Consider the following 23249-nt stretch of genomic DNA (forward strand, 5'->3'; position numbering starts at 1 on the left):
CAACGCCATCCCTGAGGCCGCTGGTTGCTCTGGGATTAGGTGATGAGGAACCCAAGCAATGGCCTGTATCCGAACAAATGTGGGCATGATACTGCTGGTTGAGGACCCAGAGAACTGCCCATGGGACCCCATTCTAGATCTTCAAGCAGGGTATGGCCTGGTAGGATGAGCAGCGGCGTTGCTGGAGAAGCCGACGGGCTATTATTAATTAATATTAATTAATAATATTATTACCTATTAGGTAATCCTTTACAATTGACTGGTTTCCCTAGTTAATTTGTAGTTATTTAATTATGTTTATTTAGTTCATTAATTTATAGCTTTCATATTTCTTATTTTTATATTTCTTTCTGTCTTTGCTACTTGCTCATCATGTTCTTTGCCTCTCATACAACTTACTCTCACCAAGGCCGTCTGACCCCCCGGCTCTAGGAGTCTCTACGAAGACCATAGATAAAGGGCCTGCTGCCCTCGGGGGGGGGGGCAGAGACAGACACAGACAGACACTGAACCGGCCGTGTGAAACATCTTCCTGTATCTTCATTCTGTCTTAATAAACTGTTTAGGCTTAAGGAACCTGCCTCACCATTCAACTAAAAGAACCTGAGGTTTCATTGAAGAAATCTATCAGTTCGCGTCACGAACGGGATCGGTGAGAGACAAGGCCGAGAGACTAATTAATACTGGATGAATGAAGACAACAATTAAGCGCGCAAATCAACTGAGGTAAGATCTTCCTCCTGTCTTTGGTTGAAGGTTGAAAATAGCCTCTCTCCTGCTCAAACACCCGATCATAGAGTTGTCTGATGAAGAAGAAGTAAACATAACTATTTGTGAGATATCTGTATTTGTTGTGAGCTCAAAAAGAAAAGATAAGTCGACTATAAAGAAGTTTTTCCATTGCTGTAACGGGATAGAAACAGCATTTTCTTGCAAGAGTTTTTCCATTTTACTGTTCGGTAAATAACAGACGTTTACTGTTCGGGGAAAAACAGGAGAATGAAACAGTGCTTTCGCCATTTACTGTTCGGGAAAAAACAGAGTTTACAGCTCATAATCTGTGGCTGTTCCATCAAACATGGCCTTATCTAGGAAATTTGGCAGTAGAATTAATGTTTCTGCAAGGCCGACTACTGATAAGGGAGGAATGGAGCCTCCAGATGTCGATGTGGAGTATGTGATTGTTACCTGAGCTCTCCTCACACCACCACCTAGTTTCACCCTCATCTACATATCTACCCACAAGACAGCCAGCCCCATTCCCCAACCCAGCCCAGCCTGATATCTGCCTCACAGTCGATCAGGTGAGAAGCCAGCTCAAGAGGACGAAGGCAAGGAAGGCAGCAGGTCCGGACGGAATCTGCGCCAGACTGCTCAGGGAATGTGCAGACCAGCTCTGTCAGGTGGTTCAGCATATCTTCAACCTGAGCCTGAGTCTGGAGAGGATTCCTGAACTGTGGAAGACTTCCTGTGTCATCCCGGTGCCGAAAATTGCACACCCCAAGGAGCCCAACCATTTTAGACCTGTGGCCTTGACTTCTCATCTGATGAAGACCATGGAGAGGCTCATCCTGCACCACCTTCGCCCACTGATGAGCTCAGCGATTGACCCCCTGCAGTTCGCATACCGGTCCGCAATCGGGGTGGATGATGCTGTCATCTACATGTTGCACCGAGTCCTCTCTCACCTAGAGGAGGCAGGCAGCACTGTGAGGGTCATGTTTTTTGACTTCTCCAGTGCTTTCAACACTATCCAGCCTGCACTACTGAGAGGGAAGCTGGAGGGAGCCGGTGTGGGCAAGCAGCCGACTGCATGGACCATCGACTACCTAACCAACCGACCGCAGTATGTGAGGCTCCATGACTGTGTGTCGGAGACGGTAATCTGCAGCACGGGCGCGCCGCAGGGCACGGTTCTCTCACCCTTCCTGTTCAGCCTGTACACTTCTGACTTCCGTTATAATTCAGACCAGTGCCACCTACAAAAGTTCTCGGATGATACAGCCATCATCGGATGCGTATCAGACGGGAACGATCAGGAATACAGGGGGGTCATCAGTGACTTTGTCGGCTGGTGTGAGACTAATGCTCTCCAAATCAACGCCAGCAAGACGAAGGAGATAGTCATAGACTTTAGGAGGAAGGCACCCCCTCCAACACCGGTGAGCATCCAGGGAAAAGTCATTGAGGTAGTGGACTCTTACAAGTACCTGGGTGTTCACCTCACCAATAAACTGGACTGGACAACAAATACAGACGTCCTGTATAAGAAGGGCCAGAGTCGACTCTACCTGCTGAGGAGACTGAGGTCCTTCGGAGTATGCAGGACCCTGTTAAGGACATTCTACGATTCTGTGGTAGCATCCGCCCTTTTCTATGCAGTGGCCTGCTGGGGGAGCGGATGCACGGAAAGGGACAGAAGCAGGATTGACAAATTGGTGCGGAAGTCTAGCTCTGTGCTGGGATGCCCTCTGGAGACTGTGGAGGTGGTGGGCGAGAGGAGGATGTTAGCAAAGCTGACATCCATCATGAACAACCCACACCACCCTCTGCATGAGACTGTGAGTGTGCTGAGCAGCTCCTTCAGTCAGAGACTGATACACCCTCACTGCAGGAAGGAGCGCTTTCGCAGATCATTCATCCCGACAGCAGTTAGACTCTATAACACATCATGATGTCATGAGTCGCCCAGATACTTACCTCTACGGTCACCACTACTTACCACTTCATACATAACACACCTTATAGAGGTAAATGCAGCTGTAGTAGTGAAATAGTTGTTATTTATTATTACTTGCACTTTTTCCCACAACCCACTATCCATATATTACAAACTGTGTATGGGTGTACATAGGCACTACTGCTGTATCTTATTTTATTTTTTATTATTATTTTTTTTTTTTCTTGTATTCTTATTCTGTATTACTCTTGTACTCTTTCAGGCTATCTGTCTAGAGCTGTGGTAACGCACAAATTTCCCCACTGTGGGATCAATAAAGTCCTATCCTATCCTATCCTATCCTATCCTATGATGGAAAATCTCAGTGAATATCTGGACACAGCTTGGTGTTTGAAGTCGACAGCTGCTGACATCCGTGAGATGTATGCTATCAATACAGATTCAGGTGGCATTTGGTCTTTGGATGACATGCGAAGAGCATGGGAAAAAGCACAGCGCATCGGAGCTGCAGTGGACACTTGTTGTGCTGGCTCAGATTCGTCGTCGGAAAGACGTGATTGCAAAAACTAATGTTGGCCGAGAACAGAAAAGTTTGCATGAACAAGTTGCTGCTTTAACTGATGTTGTCCGTGAAAAGAACAAACAGCTGTCTGACAGAGAGAGAGAGCTGGCAGAAGAGCAAGCTGCACGTGTGAGTGCCGATGCTGCGCGTGTGAGTGCCGATGCTGCGCGTGTGAGTGCCGATGCTGCACGTGTGAGGGCAGAAGAGGAGAGAAATGCTTTATTGAGGGAGTTAGTGAATAGCAGAGCCGAGATGAATAAAAATCATATTGCTTTGTTAACAAATCAGCTGCAAATGGCTTCGAATGCAGGAAACGCTTAGCGACCCCTGGGGGGTGGAGCAACCACATGGGTGACACCTATTCCTCCTCCTCCTCCAACACCAGCCCTGCCTGTTACTGCTCTTCCACCTGTCCCTCTTGCACCCCCTCCTGACAAGCGCCCATGCCAGCAGAGCGGCTGGATCCTGCTGAAGGTCAGAAGAAGGATCTGAAAGAACAGCGCCTCACACTGGTGGAAGAATTAAAGACCACAATGGAAAAAAGAAGCAAAAAGATAAGTGCTCCCCCAGTGGTGGCTGTGAGTACTACATCAGTGACTCATCCCAGTGCAGCACCACCAGTGGTGTCTCCAAGCACTACATCTCAAGTAATGGTTGATACATCTGCAAGTGATGAGACATCAGAAGAAGAAGCCCAACCCATCCGGACTTTATGCCAGTATAAAATTGGGAGAGCATGATGTTGAATTCCTAACAGACACAGGAGCAGAGCTCACCTGCATTCCAACTAATGTGGCTAAATACTGCAAGGTTCCCCTGAGTCCAACAAGCAAATGTGTAAACATAGCGTGTCAAACAGTCCAGTGTGGCCAGTGAGGAAGGCAAATGGCACCTGGCGCCTCACGGTCGATTTTCGTGTGGCCAACCAACACATCGAAAAACTGGCCCCGCTAGTGGCAGATCCGTCAACTATCTTCCAGGCCCTGAGACCAGAACACGAATGGTTCACCATCATTGACATGGCCAATGGCTTCTGGTCAGTCCCATTGGCAGCAGAGGTCCAGCCGTGGACGGCTTTCACGGTAGATGGGCAACAATACCAGTTCACCCGTCTGCCACAGGGCATGCACAATAGTCCAACCATCTACCACATGGAGCTGTGATATCACCTACAACAAATGCAAGATGTGGAGTCCACAGTGATTCAGTATGTTGACGATGTCTTGGTTGCATCAGAGACTGAACAACAGCATGACAGGGACGTCAAAATTCTCCTGGGACACCTGCAACATAATGGACACAAAACAAGCCTTGACAAGGCACAAGTCATGCAAAGGGAAGTAATCTACCTTGGTCAGAAGATTTCTCAAGGCAAGCGAGAAATCACTCAGGACAGAGCAGAGGCGAATAAGAATGCAAAAGAACCAACGACGATTCAGGAGCTGCGCTCCTTCCTAGGACTGTGCAACTACAACAGGACGTGGTTGGATTCCTACACCGAAATAGTTCAACCACTCAATGATCTACTGAAAGGCAGGAAAGACTCCAAAGATCGTGTTGAGACGAATGAACTTCAGTTGAAGGCTTTCCAAGAGCTGAAAGATCATGGTGGCCTGCAGCAACCAGTAGGCTACTATTCGGCAAAATTGGACAACATGGCACTCGGATGGGGGCCATGCCTGAGAGCCGTCCAGGCAACATACATGGCAGTCATCACTGTCTCAAGCCTGGTCCTGAATCAAACTCTGGTGGTGAGATGCCCACATGCTGTCCACACTCTCCTGACAATAACCAGAGCATCACAAGTCACAGCAGCCCGATGGGCTAAGTGGTCAACTGTCTTGGAAACACCCAACATTGTCATTGAAAAGGCTAGTCCAAACAACCCTGCCTCCCTGTTGCCAGAGTGCATGGAAGAGATCAATCACGACAGTGTGGAAATAGTAACTGCCATGGAAGAAGCTGCCCACACTCAAGAAACGCCATTGCATAATCCCAACTTGGTGTTGTATACCGATGGGTCCTCAATGGTCGAGGGGGGTGTGAGATATGCTGGATGGGCAGTAACGACAGACATGCAGGTAACTGCGTGTGGCAGTATGCCTAAAGGCACATCGGCACAACAAGCTGAGTTAAAAGCACTAATTGAAGCATGCAAAATTGCAGAAAATCTGTCAGCCAATGTGTACACAGATTCCAAATACGCATTTGGAGTTGTCCATGATTTTGGACTCCTGTGGAGACAACGTGGTTTCCTAAGGGCAGCTGGGACACCAGTGAAAAATGGACAATTGGTTGAAGAATTACTGGATGCTATCCAACGTCCTGCTGAGCTAGCAGTCCTGAAATGCAAAGCTCACACCAAAACCGACACAGTGGAAAGTGAAGGAAACGCGCTCGCAGATGAAGCTGCTAAAAGAGCTGCAAGAGGTGGTGACACAAAAAGTGACACAGACTTTGATGTGAAATGTAAACAGCTTAGAACAGTGACCAAACATCCTGGTCACATCAAGGATATGCAGAGCAAGAGTCCTGCTGACGAAAAATGGTCATGGATGTGCAAATATGTTTATGGACTGCTTGACTGGTGATGGTCACTGATATTTGAAAGGTTTGGTAACATATTTCACTTTTCAAAGCTCCAGCAGCAGAAGATTATAATCTGATGTTCCAAAGGTGCTTTTACAGTATGTTGTCTATACAGTATATGGAAATGTGTTGAATCATTAAAAGACGGTGCACTATGTCTGAAGACATAGCCACCTGTTCCACCTGACAGTTAGTGGGGATGCACACATCTGACATGGGGAACGGGGCAAAGGCAGACGGCGGGCAAGAGAGCCGGTCGGACGACGGCGCTGTGTATCTGAGAAGGAGGATTGACCTGACGACCAGCACCTCACTCGTCCTCGGCACAGTGGTGGGCAGCGGCATCTTCATCGCGCCTAAGGGGGTGCTGGAGAACAGCGGCAGTGTGGGGGTCTCCCTGCTGGTCTGGGCACTGTGTGGAGTGCTCTCCATGGCCGGTAAGAGCACACGTGTTCATGCCTGATTCTGCTTTATAGCAAATGAAGTGTGTGTGTGTGTGTATGTATATGCACACTGCATGTTTTTGCCATTTATTTATATATTTATTTATACATGTATTTCCATTTATTTCATTAACTGCAGATTTTTTTTTTATTCTTGTTAAGCATTGGAAAGTTGAGTAAACAACTATAAGTGAAAATATAAGTCAAATAAAACAAGTTTCCTTTATAACATGGGCAGAGTATGTAACAGTACAACATCCTATTAACTGGTAGTGAACTGGTAGTGAACTGTCATCCCATGAAACAGAGCAGTATTTAATGTCCCCTGTAGAAAGAATGCCTCAAATTTTCCCTGCTTTTATATAATTCTGAGAAAAAAAGTCGGAATTCTGAGATTAAAGTCAGAATTCTGAGACAAAAGTCAGAATTCAAATATTTTCATGGTGGCCCTAATCCTCTTCCGTATTACTTTGATTAATCAAAGATATGACATTTTCTTGCTAATAAAGGTGAGTACAGTAATGGTGAACATATTGTATTTTTTTGTCAGCAAAGAATAATATTAACATGCAAATGTAGAAAATCTCAGCATGGGCCACAACTTTTGACTGGTAGAGTGTGTGTGCTTGTCTGTATATATTCTGTGCTCTCAAGTGTCACACAGTAACCGTGAGACACGTACATTTGAACCAGTTCACAAGCTCGTACACCACACCTTGTGGTTCTCACGACCTCCGATGCATCCCGTTACGCAGAATTAATGGATGAGGTGCAGAAATACGGAGTGGAGTTTTCCACTAAGCTCATAACTGTCCCGATCAAGTTAGGCAGAGTTAATGGGCACCTACTCCCACCACAAGCACATCATTACATGGATACTCACACATACTGAGTGCAGAGCAAGATCCGATGAACGCGGTAGGCAGGGCTCTCAAGTGTCATACATTGACCGTGGGACACACACTGTGGCCCTAACAGATACAATTTCAGTCCAAACTTTTGATGAAACTGAAACTTGACTGCCCTGTGTGTGTGTGTGTGTGTGTGTGTGCGCGCGCACATATATACATATATATATATATATATATATACATATATATATATATATATATATATACATATATATATATATATATATATATACATATATATATATATATATATATATATATACATATATATATATATATATATACATATATATATATATATATATATATATACATATATATATATATATATATATACATATATATATATATATATGTATATATATATATATATATATATAATGTGCTCTACCACCAGTTAATTAGTTAATTTCCGATTGGTCAAATAAAATTAAAAAAAAAAAAGCTAGGGGATTCCATGTAAATCTTTGAAAACCACTTGCTACATCTCCTTCATTAAGTCAACTATTTAACTTGGGGTACTATAGATTGGTTTTGACTGTAAGTGTTGGTCCTGAGCTGGATCTAATTTGTATCTTAGCTTAGTGAGCTCCTATAATGCTTACAATCATTCCTGATGTAAAAGCTGACTTTCTCCTATAGGCAGGTTATATCTTGAGCCAATTTGTCATTTTGTATAGTTAACAGGATTTTGTTCTGTTCAAATACACAATGAAGTTCTTATCTCTCTACGTGCCTGTCCATGTCTCCAGGTGCTCTATGCTTCGCAGAGCTGGGGACGACCTTTAGGAAGTCTGGAGGCCAATATGTCTACCTGCAGGAGACTCTGGGCCCTCTGCCTGCATTCCTCTGCCTTTGGGTTGAATTCATTGTAATCAGGTCAGTTACTTGCAAGCTAATGAAATATATGAACCTCTCTGTACATGTGATCAACATTTAGAGCTTCTAAGGCAGGGGTCCCCAACTGGCATGATAGACCCTGAATTAAGAATAATCTAAGATCTGAGATATTAGGATTAAGATCTTGAAGAATTAGTACTTCTTATCTAAATAACGACTTTAATCTGGTCCATGTGGTTGGATACTGCATTGTGAAGGGATGCTTAGTGCAGGAACTTAATTTAAGAATTAGAGTAATTTTAGAGTAAAATGTCTGTCTACTAGTGCTGGGCATTATGACCAAAAATTTGTATCACAGTAATTTTTAAGATTCTGGTGGTTTCACAGTACGATATTTAAATGTTTTTTTTTTCCAAGTTTATCCTTACCACGGCGGAATGAAATATGTTTACTGATGTTTTTGGAAGGTGTGGTTTTATTAATTATTATTAAAAATCATTTATATTTAGCTAACTTACTTAATCTAAGATAAATAATAGATTATTAATGTATATTCAGCTCGATCGCGACATGTTTTATAACCGTGTACTTAGCCAAATAATAATTGTTTCGGTGACATGTTTTATTAGATTAATAATGTGTATCTATATAGCAACATGTTTTATTGATTATAACGTATATTTAGCATGATCAATTGGCATGATCAATTGATTATTACTAGAGGTTGACTTTTTTCAGTGGCAGATGTGAATGCAAAATTTTTTGGGGGGCAGGTGAGCTGATGGCCAGCATTAGGCTGATTTTTTTTTAAGTAGAAAAATTAAAAATGAGTAACACAACTGCTTGTCTTCAAATATTTATATAACATTAATAACACAAAACAATAATTTAACTTAATTTCTGACAAAAGTAACAAGCAATATGTTTCAAAATTGAGATCATTTCGGCTTTGTGGCAGTGTTATTCATGAAGTGAAACTGATGTAGTGAGAGCAATTTAGAACTTTTACCTTTCGTTGTTGTGCAGGGTTCACTACTGTAGGTGCTGATAAATTACAACACTGTCATCACAGCCATCATTATACTGGCCAAATAGTCTGATTAATCGGCCGATGCTGATTGCCATAAAAATGCTTAAAAATCGGTTGATTTCTTTTTTAGGCCGATTGATCAGTCGTGCTCTAATTATTACCCATATACATAGTGTCACGTCCCGCTCCGTCCGCTCCTAATGTGTGCCATGCCCACCTCATTACTTCCTGTTTCTCCCTGATTGTTCTCACCTGTGGCTCATTACCCGTAGCTTGTCTGTTGTATTTAGTCCTCGTCTGAGTCAGTCTTCCCCAGACTTGTCATTAATGTTTGCTGTCGTGATTCCCCGGTCCTGTTTAGCTTTAATAAATCCCCATTTTGCCCTACTTCCTGACTCCGTTTCCCTGCTTCCCGGTTCGCCTTCTGACCGACCGTGACAGAATGACAAGTCTCCCCCACACGCCCAGCGCTGCCAGGGAGGATCTCACCCTAGATGAAGAGGTAATATGGTGGACCAACATGCTGGAACTTCATGGGGATCCAGTGGCCCGCCGCTAGTGGAGAGATGTTGGGTGCTCCTGAGAAAGAGGGACGACATTGGTGAGGAGCAGCTGCGCGTAAAGGTGGGAGAACACCTTACGCGGCTGAGGGAGAGAGCGGCAGTCTGGCTGTCCCCTCTGGGGTACACCGCCTGGGAGCCGCCCCCCGACTCACCCCCAACCTCCATCCCGAATGCTAGCAAGCCGGAAAGGGCTCCAGCCTCGATCACACCGCGAAGGACGTCTCTTCAGCGGCGCAACACTGAGCGTAACGCGGCTTCTGCCGCTCAACCCCCCTGCTCCGGAGAACTTCCCTGGGTCCTAGAGAGCCCCGCTCTCCCTAAAAAGAAGAGGCGAAAGGGAAAGAAAGCGGACTCGACACTCTTCCTGGGAACGTGCTCCCTTCTCCCCGCCTGGGAAGACGCCACGGATGCCGCCCTTAAAGGGGCAGTCCCAGGCGTATCTATGCCGGACCTGCTTGCTCTAGACCGCCTGCTGCTGCTGCTGCCACCGCTCTGCCCGCGGCACCGCCTGTCCTGCCTGCAGTCCCTGCAGTCCTGGCTTCGCCTCCGCCCCCTGCTGACCACGTGATGGCGGCGCCCCCTGCTGGCCGCACGCCTGAGGTGCCCGCCGAGGCGCCCCCTGCTGGCCGCACGCCTGAGGTGCCCGCCGAGGCGCCCCCTGCTGACCACGTGATGGCGGCGCCCCCTGCTGTTCGCACGCTCAAAGCGCCCTCCGAGGCGCCCCCTGCTGGCCACGTGACGGCGGCACCTGCCGAGGCGCCCCCTGCTGGCCACACGCTCGCGGCCCTGCCTGAGGCCGGCTCTCCCGTCCTGCCCGCGGCCCTGCCTGAGGCCGGGTCTCCCGTCCAGCCCGGCTCGCCTGTCCTGGCCGTGGCTCCGGCTGCACCACCTGCAGCCACGCCCCCTGCTTTGCCTGAGCCTCCACCCTCAGGGACCTCCCTCTTGACTCCCTCACCCTTGCCTCAGTGAGGCTGACACCCCCCAGGATCCCACCTGTCAGTTTCCCGTAAGGGACGGGGACACAAGCGTCGGGCCCAGGTCCCGCCCGCCCTGCCCCCTGGCTCGCCCCTTCGGCCCCTGGCTGTGGCTCGGTGGCTGCCTGCGGGTCCTCCGGCTCGGGGTCGGCGGTCTCCGCCGGGTCCCCCCCTGGTTCCTCGGTGCCGGTCCTCGGTCCCGCCTCCGGCTCCGTGTCGGCCGCCTCCGGGCCCCCCTGCTCTGGCTGGGCGTCGGACAGCGCCTTCCCCAGCTCCGGCTGCGCCTCTGCCTGCCGCAGCTTCCCCCTCCTGCCTGCCTGCACCGGTGTTCCCTCCTGCTCCCTCCGTGTCCCCTCCGTCACTCCCTCGTCCCGTTCCCTTGGCTCCTGGGTGGTCCCCTCCTGCTCCCTCCTCCCTCTCGCCTGTGGTCCCTCTGGCCACTGCCTGTCGCCCGCCTGGGCTCTCTCGGGCTCCCTTTTGTTCCCCTTCCGTTCCTGTCTGGTCTCCCCTGTCTGCTCCTCCTCCTTTCGTCCCGCCTGTCTTTGCTCCTCGTCCCTCTGTTCCTCCTCTGTTCACTCCTGGCCCCTTCGTGTCGCCTGTGGGTGTTTCTGTTGTGTCTCCCTTCTGTCTGCCTGTCTGCCTTTCCTGTTCTTTGTCGTGTCCTATCTTTCTTTTCGTCCTTGTTCCTGTTCTGTGTCTGTCTTGTTCCCGGTTCTTTGTTGATGGGTTTTGGTTTTTGTCTTCCAGGTCCTGTTCCCCGGTCTCGTCTCGTCCGTCACCTCCTCTCGGGCGCGCCCAGTGTGCGCGCCTTTGGGGGGGGGTTATGTCACGGCCCGCTCCGTCCGCTCCTATTGTGTGCCACGCCCACCTCATTACCTCCTGTTTCTCCCTGATTGTTCTCACCTGTGGCTCATTACCCGTAGCTTGTCTGTTGTATTTAGTCCTCGTCTGAGTCGGTCTTCCCTAGACTTGTCATTAATGTTTGCTGTCGTGATTCCCCGGTCCTGTTTAGCTTTAATAAATCCCCGTTTTGCCCTACTTCCTGACTCCGTTTCCCTGCTTCCCGGTTCGCCTTCTGACCGACCGTGACACATAGCTCCATAGAGACATATTTTATTGATAATTGCTGTATATTTAGCTTTAACATGTTTGCTTAAGTGGCATAATTTTATTAATTATCCATTCATCTATCCATCCCTTCATTATCTGCTGCTTGTCCATCATTGGGTCGAAGGGGCAGCAGTTTAAGCAGGGATGCCCAGACCTCCCTCTCCCTGACCACCTCCTCCAGCTCCTCTGGAGGGAATATCAAGGCATTCCCAGACCAGCCTACAAATATAATCTCACCAGCGTGTCCTGGGTCTGCACTGGGGTCTTCTCTCAGTTGACCATACCCAAAACACCTCCCCAATGAGGCTTCCAGCAGGCATCCTAGATAGATGCCTGAACCACCTCAATTAGCTCCTTTCAATGTGGAGGAGCAGCAGCTCTACTTTGATCTCCTCCCCCATGTTTGAACTCCTCACCCTACCTCTAAGGCTGAACCCAGACAGGAAACTCATTGTTTACTTATTGCTGGGAATGCCAACCAAACTCTCGCTCTGTTTATACAGGGACATGATGGCCTGCAACAATTGACCCCATACCCCCAAACAACAGTATGGTGTCCCATTACCAGGGTTCGAAATTAACTTTTTTGATCACCAGCCAAATCAGAATTTCCATTAGACAAATTTTTACGTGGTGAAAATAAGAGATTATGAATGCCACTGAATGAAAATTTGATCATTTTATTAACAGTGCATGAAAAACGCACAGAAAGTGCAATACACACAACAAACTATACAGTTATAAACTGTTATAGACTTAACTATACCTCCCCACCACGAAACTATTTTTTTCTTTCGTGTACTCACGGAAAATCTGACAAAACATGACTGCATTTTTACTATCAAACACTAGCCAATGACGACCTGTCTGCCATTTACAATTAAACTTCCTTCTCTTTGTCTGTCAACATTTTCATCTTCTGCCTCCTTCCTCTTCTCACCTCTTCCTGATCCTGACGTCTGTCCTAACCACCGCAGCATTTTAATTTGAGCTTATTTCGCTGACCAGCTCAGTCCTCTTTGCTCATCCGATATTTCCTATTTCTTGTTTGTGTTTTCGCGCTCTCGTCGTTGATTGGACCCGCAAACCGAAGCGTACAGTATCTGCTGCCTTAGGTATCTAAAACGTCACCCGTAGTGTAGTGTTCATGTGAAATGTAGGACGGAGGGGACAAACGACTCAGAGCGTCTCTGACATGATTTGCATGATTGGTTCATGCATCACCGGCCAAACTGGCTGGTAAGTTTTTATCAATACCCGCCAAAATGATTTTTAACCCGCATTTGGTGGGTTGGCGGGTGTTAATTTCGAACCCTGCCCATTACTGCGGATGCTACACCAATCCAGCTGTCAATCTCCTCCTCCCTTCTTCCCTTACTCATAAACAAGACCTAGAGATACCTAAACTCCTCCACTTAAGGTAATATGTCGTCTCCCACCAGGAGAGTACAACCTACCCTTTTCTGTTTGAGAACCATGGCTTCAGATTTGGAGGTGCTGATCCTTATCCTGGCTGTTTCCCACTAACACCACCCTTTTGCATGCTGCACGTCACAGGCTGATGAAGCCAAAAGGACCACATCTGTAAAAAGCAAAGACATGATTCAGAGGCCCCCAAACAGGACCCCCTGCACTATGCTTAGATATTCTGTTCATAAAACTTACAGTATGAATAGAACTGGTGACAAAGGGCAGCCCTGGTGGAGTCCAACACACACCTGAAACGAGTCTGACTCGTGAACCCCCCACAGGAACTTCCAAGAGACACAATCATATGCCTTTTCCAAGTCACCATACGCATGTAGATGGCTTGGGCAAACTCCCATGACCCCTTCTGTGTCCTTGTGAGAGTAAAGAACTGGTTCAGGATTCTGCGATCAGGACGGAATCCTCATTGTTCTTCCTGTACCCAAGGTTCAACCGACGGGCTGACCCTCCTCTGCAGTATCCCAGTATAGACCTTCCTATGGAGTCTGAGGTTTTTGATTCCCCTGAAGTTGGAGCATATCCTCAAGATCCCTTTCATAAAGAATGGCACCACCACCTCAGTCTACCAATCCAAAGGCACTATCCCCAACCTCCAAATAATGTTGAAGAGGTGTGTCAGCAAGACAGTCCAACAACATCAAGAGCTTTCAGGAATCTCATCCACCCCAGAGTCTTACCACTGAAGAGTTTTTCAGTACTTCATTGACCTCAGTCCTAGAGATGGGTAAGTCCCCCTCTGAGTCTTCCAGCTCCTCCAAGGAAGCGTATCAGTGGGATTCAGGTGGCCCTTGAAATACTTCTTTCACTGCCTGACTATATCCCCATTTGAGGTCATCAGTTCTCCATCTCTACTGTAAACCACATGGGTAAAGCCCTGCATCCCCCACCTGAGTTGCCTAATATTTTGAGAGAATCTTTTTAGGGTCACCCAGAAGTCATTTTCTATGACCTCACCAAACTCCTCCCACAGATTGCTTCAGTAACTGTCAAGGCCGCATTCTGCTTGGTCTGCCGGTACCTGTCAGCTGCTTCTACTAGCTAACCAAGCTCTGAAGGCCTCCTTCTTCAGCCTGACAGCTCCCTTTAGCGATGGTGTCCACCATGAGGTTCAGGGATTGCCACCACAACAGGCAGCAACAGCCTTACAGCCACAGCTCTGTTCAGCTGCCTCAGCAATGGAATCCTGGACCATAACCCATTCAGGCTCAATATCCCCTGACTCCCTCAGGATGCAAGAGTATAGGGACCTACGCCAGACGTTCCCAGCACACCCTCACTATGCATTTGGGTCTACCAGGTCTTTTCAGCATCTTCCCCAGCCATCGGATCCAACTCACTACCAGGTGTTGATCAGTTGACAGCTCAGCTCCTCTCTTCACCCGAGTGTCCTAAACATGTGGACGTAAATCTGAAGATTCTACAAAATCGATCATCAAACTGCAGCCAAGAGTGCTCTGGTCCCAGGTACACTTATGAACACCCTATTGTTCGAACATTACGTTTGTTATGGACAAACTGTGGCTAGCGCAGAAGTCCAATAACAGAGCCCCACTTGGGTTCAGATCAGGCAGGATATTCCTCCCAATCACATATTTCCGAGTTTTGCCAGAGGGGGCCCCTTTCAGCATCTCAACCAAGATCTCCAAGTAGGCCAGGTACTTTGAACTGTTGCTCACTGCATACACAAAAGCAACAGCCCGTTCCCCAACTCAGAATTGAAGGGACACGACCCTCTCATTCACCAGGGTGAACTACAACATACAGGCGGGATTTAAGTAGACCCACACCTGTCCACAGCCTCTCACCAAGGGCAACTACAGAGTAGAATAGAGTCGAAGCCTCTCTCCATTAAATTTGGTTCCAGAGTTCACGCTGTGTGTTGAGGTGAGCCGGACAATATTTGATCAGTATTTTTCTACCTCCCACACCAGCTCAGGCTCCTTTCCCACCTGACATTCCATGTGCCTAAAATCAGATTTGGTAAATGATAATCAGCCCGCCGAGGCCCCTGATGTGATTCACATTGTGTCGTGGCCTCACAGGACGGTGGACCCATGTTCTTCTTTTGGGCTATCCCCAACCGGGTCCTTTGAGCTCCCCTCCAGGCCTTGTTCCACGGTGAAGCCCCTGTCTCTCCAATGTAGGCAAGGTCATATCATCCTTGTTCTTGTCTCTCATGGGTGTTTTCTAAATTGTACTTTGTCTGGTTGCTCATCTAGGACCAATATGCCCTGGGAGACCCTACCAGGGGCAATTGCCCCAGACATTATAGCTCCTATGATCATAAAGGCACACAAATACCAGGGCTAGACATAAGGATTTAGGAGGGCACAGCCACTTTGGCCTTGGCTATTCATATTTTTTCTAGGGCACAAGGCCATTAAGCCTGGGCACAAGGCCAAAATCTGGAGTAAATCCAGGGCACCAAGGCCACATATCCGAGGCTCGCAGACTATGTAGTAATTTGACAATTTCCAAAGCTTACATTAATTAAGTATTTGGACCACCTATCTAATTTCTTGGTACAAAGAAATATGAGTCACTGGGTATCTTTTCCTAGTGCACTGCACCACCAATTCAAATTAGAGCTTTGGTCATAAATCTTTTTCTCGAATTTTGATCATAAATTTTATTAGCTAGTGTGCAGTGGTATTGTTTTTTGTGAAGTCATTGACAAATTAAAAATTTTAATTTGAAAAAATGTTTTTTTCATTTATTTAAATTTCATAGGACACCTCGGGCCTTGGGGAGGAATTTTATTTCCATAAAGGATGCATTTTTTTATTTTCAAAAAAGCAGAAACTTTCCAAAAAGGCATTGGGCCAATACTGAGTCACTAATTACCAATTACTGTAATTACCAAGTTTAGACAACCTACGCAATACGACCTTCGATTTGAGACAGAATATATATATATATATATTTATAGATATATATATAGCTTTATTTCAAAAAACAAAATCCAACAATAAAGGAGCCGTCAATATTTTTGTATTTGTTTGCTCAGAACACCCGTATTCTTTTAGTGTACATGACAATTGACTTGACGTTCGTTTTTTGCACACTGCACGCTACCAGTCCTATATCCTCCCAGCAGAGCTTGGTACTTCTCTGAGTCAAATCTGCTCTGCCTCGGCAAATGTTTTTTTACAACACCATCTGACACTTACCTGAACGAAGTAGATAATTTGCAATATTTTGCGGCAGTAGCCGCGAGTTCAGCTTGCTTTCTTTTACGTTCTCGATCTTTGCGAGGCATGGTGACAGCATAAGCAGCAGACGACAACTACACGATGATTACCGAAGAGGACACCTATCTGTTATTCGGAAACCGTCGGATGGCTTTTCCAATCAAAAACGTAACCCCCCGATGATGCACCATTGTCATTGCTGTGGCTCCATAGTAGGCTGGACGATACATACCGTACCAGCCAATCATGCGACGAACACATGATCGTATTAGTCCAGAATTCATTGCGGTTCATTCAGTAGTTGGGAATTACGAGATGTGCGGGTCGACCTCGTTTCTCGTATCGAAGGTTGGGTTCGGGTTCAGTACAGATGCATCGATTGTTGACGAGGTAAAGTGGAGCGTGTCGTGCGCAAGTCTTTTGTGTAATGAACGTTACTTTCGGTAAAAAGGGGGCATACGGCCAGACAAACATTAAAGGCAGGCCAATCTTGGCCGTAAGGTACTTCAATTTTGAGGAGGCATGCGGCCAATTTTGAAAGGCACGACGGCCATTGGCCGCGGTGCCGCGGCTTATGTCTAGCCCTGAAATACCTCCACCTCAATAGGGCACAATTAACAAGGGTCCCCTCTCGATACACTCTGCACAGCGATCCACAGCATTTCCAGCAGTGCACAATATTATATGATTTGCTGCCTATTCAAACATTACAGCGGATGAACCCTGCTGAACACTCCTATCTACCATTAGGTTACCCAGTGTTGGCTCTACTTAGGCCACGCTTTACTTGGGAGGCTCTCCTACCGAGGAAAATGACTATCGTTTCACTTTAGGGGCCCTAGGTAACTGTCTATTTGTCCTATACATAGTCAGGCCTGAGGATATCAGTAAGTTGGAGATAATGTTCAGGTTTGATGTTGTGATAAGGTGTCCATGAAAGTTTGTCGTGGTTGTGGAAGAAAGACTTTCAAACACAAGGCTGGGAGATATTGCAGTGTGCTGTTATTAAGTCCAAAAAAGGTTGATCTCTGGGGCTCAGGGTTGGTCTTGGCTCTGTGGGTTAGTAGACTGTGCCTAAGCCTGGAAGGTCATTATTTCAAATCCTCTGGCCAGCAGAGTAGTCATATCAACATTGGACACTTGAGCAAATGGCCGACCAAGTTTTGCTGTGTATATATCTGAGTGCATCTCATAGGAGAGCATGACAGGATATGTGAAGACTGACATATTGTTGTGCTTCCTACCTGTACAATGACACTAAATGTCTTCTGTCTCAGACCAGCCACAGCTTCCGTGGTGTCCCTGGCCTTTGGCCGCTACGTGATAGAGCCCTTCTTTGCCCCTTGTGCCACCCCCGAGGTCCTGGTTAAGCTGGTCAGTCTTCTGGCCATGTGTGAGTATAGCTTTGCTCTCTGTGCTTTGCTCTCTTCCACCCTCTCTGAGACTGCAGTCTGTTTTGTAGGTTGTTTGCATGTTGTGGTACATGTGTGTTATGTACATCATGGTGTTTCCTTCTACTCTCCAGCCATTGTGGTGGCAGTTAACTGCTGGAGTGTGAAACTGACCTCCAACATGCAGGTCACACTCACCTTCATCAAAGTGTTCGCCCTCATCCTCATCATTGTCCCTGGCATCATGGCGCTGGCCAGAGGTACACTCATGCCAGTGGGCGCATGGAGGGCAGTGCATTCTACCATGGGCCTGTTATGACTGTCTTGGTAAAATAGGAATTTATCTTCAGTGGTTCATCTCTCTGCAGGAGAAGTTAAGAACTTCGACAATGCCTTTGACTCTGAGACCTTAACACTGACCAAACTCCCACTGGCATTCTACGCTGGACTCTACGCCTATGGTGGATGGTAGGTCTCGTAACATCGGATTTGTTTTAACCAAGGAACCTTTCCATTTGGAGAAACTGATTTCACTTTTCCTTGCAGGTTTAATTTGAACTGTGTCACAGAAGAGGTCATCAATCCCAACAGGTAAAAATAAGCATTATTGTAATATGAAACATTTCAGGAAGAATGAGATACACTTTGTGACTAACGCAACCACATGAATGGTGTGTTGTTGTCTGTTAGATGATTCCTGCTATCATAACTAGCATGGTTTTGTCTGGTTCTTCCTCTTTTTCTGTCTTGTCAGAAACATCCCACTGTCGATCGTTATCTCCATGGTAACAGTAACTGTGTGCTATGTGCTGGTTAATGTGTCATACTACACGGTGATGACCTCGGCTGACCTACTGGCATCGGGTGCTGTAGCTATGGTCAGTACTGCTGCACTTTCATTCACTTTAGCAACCATGGTATGCTTTGTCACTGTGAACCTCATTTGCAGGGCTGGTCCAACCCCAACCCTAGTCAAAATTAGTTTAACCTAGTTGTCAGGGTGCCCTCTGGTGGCCACTGGGCGCTAAGCACCCGCTGGGCCCAGCTTAATTCACTAAGAGCGCTTTTCCACCGCATCAAGTATGGTACTTTCAATACTTTCGCTTTTCCGTTGACTTCTGGTCGAGTACCAGTACCAACAATTCCAGTTCTGCATGTGCCAGAGCAGCTGGGGTACTTTTTTGGTGCTTCAATACTTTGGGGTGGGACTTCACAAAGTTTCTTTGTCGACTGGTTATGTGAATAGCCTGCCGATGAAACAAAATACAAATGCCGCCTTGAAAATAGTTGCAAACTCAGAAAATAATGAAATAAAAAATGCAATTTGTTCATAAGAACATGTACAACAAAACGATCAGGATGGCATGACAAGAAATTAAAAAGTATTTTGTTGGATATAATGATACAGCAGGCATATAGTCCTAGTGATGTGATTTTGTTGTAATAAATACTGGGATATTTTTAAAAAAAAGGAGTTTATAAATTTCTCACAGACCCATCTTCGAGTGATTTAAACGGCAAAGATGAAAGTGATTACGATTGTCTCAGAGAACATATGCAGCACTCATGCGAAAGCTGCAGGAACCTCTATTTAAATAAAATAAATTTAACAAAAAATTCACTAGGCAAGGCATGCCTAGACATGTAAGGCAAGATAAGACCAATTCAGTTTATTTATATAATTCTCTTGAGGTTTATTTTACTATTATTTTTTATTGAAAACGAGAGGTATGCTGTCAAAAGAAAGGTCCAGAAAGCCACACCAAAAATATTAAAACTAATCTTTTCATGGATTAGGAAGCTTAACAAGGTAACCAAGAGGTAAGAAATATTCCATCCATCCATGCATTGTCCAACCCGCTTATCCTACTGGGTCGCGGGGGGTCCGGAGCCTATCCCGGAAGCAACGGGCACGAGGCAGGGAACAACCCTGGACGGGGGGCCAGCCCATCGCAGGGCACACTCGCACACCATTCACTCACACATGCACACCTAAGGCCAATTAGCCTCAGCATGTCTTTGGACTGTGGGGGGAAACTGGAGTACCCGGAGGAAACCCCACGACGACACGGGGAGAACATGCAAACTCCACACACATGTGACCCAGGCGGAGACTAACTACTGCACCACCATGCCGCCCTTGGTAAGAAACATTGAATGATAAATTATTATTTTGAGGGTTTTTTTATGGTTGATTTAATACACTGACCTGTCAACATAAGAGATAGGAACAGAAAGCTAACACAAGACAAAGGATAAAAAGAATAATAATTAAAGTTGCAAAGTTTGCTACGTTTTTTTTTTCTTCATATGACAGAGTAAAAATATTTTAATAAAACTTTAATAAAACTTTACCGGTGGTAAACCAACACCTTGAAGGTGAACTTTCTCGAGGTACCAAAAGTTTGGTACCTGGTGCAGTGGAAAACCGCCCTAAGTGAAACAGAAAATAAAAACACGCATTTGTGTTATTCTTAGTTTTCGTTTTATTCAATACATCATACAGACCTTTATGTTTATATTTACAATATAGAAATATACCACTGAATATGAGAGACCACCAGGGCACATTTTGACGTATATGAAGGGTTTTAGGATCACATGACGATTTATGATATGCTGCTAGGGATCTGGTCAGTGATACTTTGTTACCTTTTTCAGACGTTTGCCCACCGCACTCTGCAGAGCATCGCATCCATCATCCCCATGCTGGTGGCCATGTCCTGCCTGGGGTCCCTCAATGGAAATATCTTCACAATGTCCAGGTAGATATTTTCCCTGCCAGGACCTGCACTGAGTCACAGGTCTTCTCTCCCATTGGGAGCAGCCTGATGACCTTCCTCTGTGTCTCAGGATGCTGTTTGTGGGAGCCAGGGAAGGCCACTTCCCGGCTCTGCTCTCTATGATTCACATCCGCAGAGAGACACCCCTGCCAGCGGTACTGATGATGGTAAGCAGTGCTCCCTCATCTTAGTACACTAATGCATCAGCAAGACTGTTTCAGTTATTTTTTTATTTATTTTGGATATTAAAATATACTTTTTTTTAGAAAAAAGTTTATAAAAAGCACCTGATCGGTTAGGTCATGGGAATGTGCTGGAATGAAAAAATCCCACATATTATGGTTCTGTCAGACTGTTACTGAACTGTCTTCATTGACTAAAATTGGCTAATCAGTATCTGAAGATCACATTGTGAGAATGAAAATGGACACACACAGGTTTAACGGCCCTGAAATCCCCTGTTTTCCCCTTTTGATTCCCTGTGCCCACAGTACCCTCTGGTGGTGGTGATGTTGATTAGAGGGAACCTCTTCCAGCTGGTCAACTTTGCCGCCTTCTCCCGCTGGCTCTTCATTGCCATGACAACCCTGGGATTGCTCATACACCGTTACAGGTTTCCCCTCCACTCCAGACCCTTCAAGGTCACTGGACTACTCGACTTAACTATTTTTGTTAGTTACTCTTAGTAATTTTGATATGGCTGCATAGGGTTTGCCTTGATTAATAAGCTACACCAAGGAAAAAATGGTTTGATTCTTTTAAAATGTAATTAGAAATAACAGCAACCAGGAAACCTGAAACACATTTTTAATGCAACCTGATGATTGTTTAATTATCTGTTTTTCTCTTTTTCTACCTTCCCAGGTGCCGGTAGCCATTACTATCAGCTTCACAGCAGTATGTTTTTTCATTGTGGGCCTGTCCCTGTACTCAGACCCCTGGAACACTGGGAGCAGCTGTGCAGTCACACTGTCAGGCGTGCCAGTGTACTACCTCACTGTGCACCAGCAGCGCTTACCTGTCCGCTGGAGAAATGCTTTCCGTGAGTGACGCAAAGGCCAAACAGTCATGATTCACCCTATTGGGTGGGGCTTACATTAATAAACTTTGCTGATTGGTTGAACACAATCACCGGTGATTTCGTGCAGAACTGTGGGGAAAAGAGAAGCAGTAGAGCTAAAATGGAGCAGGTTAAATTACTTTTGTATCTCAAATATATTAAATTAATTAATGAATACTTTTTTTACTAGTGTCTCTATATTTCATAGGATAATTTGATCAATAACCGATATTCTTCTGTCTAATATCGATGGGTCTCCCATGATTATTTAGCATAACAGTAACAGTTCCTGTTGTGCAGTGGGAATGCGACACATGAAAAAGGCTACAGGCTGCAAAGGTTCTCAGTTAAGATGGCCCAAGAACTCGGAACGATGGATTAGGTTCCTGAACTTCGGTGGAAAAGCGCCTGTAATGTGACCAGGCAGATAACAGCACATGATCTGTGTGGTGGTTCTTTTGACAACACAGCCTGTCATTTTTCGTTTCTTCATCTGTTTACAGAATATTACTTGTGTGGTTTGATTATGTTTTTATGTCCATTTTTCCCCCCAGAGTCATGCACCAAGCATCTTCAGATCCTATTGGAAGTGATCCAGCAGGAGGTCAAAACATACTGAAGCCCTCAGAGATACTCATCACATACACTGACTGTGGAAACCTTTAGCTCAGTGATAAATGTGATATAAAAAACTATTGTAGGAGTAGTACATAACTTTAATAGGTGACAGAATATAATATAAAATCTATAATAGACACTAGGGATGTAACAGTTTACCTTATAGTTCAATATGCACACATAAACCGTGGTATTGTGATATGCCTGTCATTTTCATATATTTCCAAAACATGCTTATTGCCCTACAGACTGTATGTATGTTGTACATCCAGCTTCACTGAACATCTCTGGAGCTGTCCTGTAAAATGTCATCCTCAGTGCTAAATCCATGCCTCTGTGACATGTTGCTTAGCTGATGGGCCAATGATGCAATCGAGATGATGGTGCAGCTTCAGGCTACTCTACAAGTTTCAAGTTCACGCTAACCGCTGATGCAAGCGTACTCACATCAATAAAACAAGCTTACGAATGTTTTAAAAAGGTGTTTTTATTATTATAAACAAGTCGTTTACATTTGGCTTATTAGTATAATGACATGCTTTATTAGATTATCAATATACAGATCTGGGAAAAAAAAAAACAATGCAAAATTACCAGTTTCTCTGATTTTACTATTTATAAGTTTGAGGAACATGAATATTTTTGTACTGACAACATATCCCCAGAATTCCGCATAAAAATATTGCACTTAGAGCAGTGGTGGGCAAACTACGGCCCCCAGGCCACATACATCACGCTAGGCTGTTTAATTAAGCCCGTTGACTATTTGCAAAATTACCCGTCAAAAAGGGAGCACTAAAACACTGTAAAGACATCATTCATTTAGCCCTTTCCTGAAATACCCTGCGTTTCAGCTGATTCCACTAGATGGCGAACTCCAAACACTATCCACCTTTGCTAAAACCGAGTCTGTGGTCTCTACACACAATTATTCACTCTTCACGTTTACCATTGCATTGACACCTACTTTAACAATGAGTGGACCAAAGAAAAGTGAATAGTGTACGCCGGGTTTT

The 23249-nt window shown here is 45.7% G+C and overlaps 1 protein-coding gene across 1 annotated transcript; it reads left to right on the forward strand.

Annotated features, from left to right (window-relative positions):
* The first annotated feature begins 555 nt into the window (after positions 1-555).
* On the forward strand, positions 556-22713 carry LOC111843390 (cystine/glutamate transporter-like). The gene is made up of 13 exons (XM_072710150.1): positions 556-726; positions 5996-6268; positions 7938-8064; positions 17659-17774; positions 17907-18032; positions 18141-18240; positions 18319-18363; positions 18527-18650; positions 20434-20537; positions 20626-20722; positions 21047-21196; positions 21420-21597; positions 22170-22713. Exons 2-13 carry the CDS (start codon positions 6031-6033, stop codon positions 22232-22234), a joined length of 1470 nt encoding a protein of 489 aa, XP_072566251.1. The 5' UTR covers positions 556-726; positions 5996-6030; the 3' UTR covers positions 22235-22713.
* Positions 22714-23249: the final 536 nt, after the last annotated feature.

The sequence above is a fragment of the Paramormyrops kingsleyae genome, chromosome 3 (genome assembly GCF_048594095.1).
Source record: "Paramormyrops kingsleyae isolate MSU_618 chromosome 3, PKINGS_0.4, whole genome shotgun sequence".
Taxonomy (NCBI): domain Eukaryota; kingdom Metazoa; phylum Chordata; class Actinopteri; order Osteoglossiformes; family Mormyridae; genus Paramormyrops; species Paramormyrops kingsleyae.

Coding starts and splice junctions, on each gene's coding strand:
- LOC111843390 (XM_072710150.1), top strand. CDS start 6,031: ATGCACACATCTGACATGGGGAACGGGGCAAAGGCAGACGGCGGGCAA. Junction 18,651..20,433: donor CATCGGGTGCTGTAGCTATG/GTCAGTACTGCT, acceptor TACCTTTTTCAG/ACGTTTGCCCACCGCACTCT. Junction 20,723..21,046: donor TGCCAGCGGTACTGATGATG/GTAAGCAGTGCT, acceptor CTGTGCCCACAG/TACCCTCTGGTGGTGGTGAT.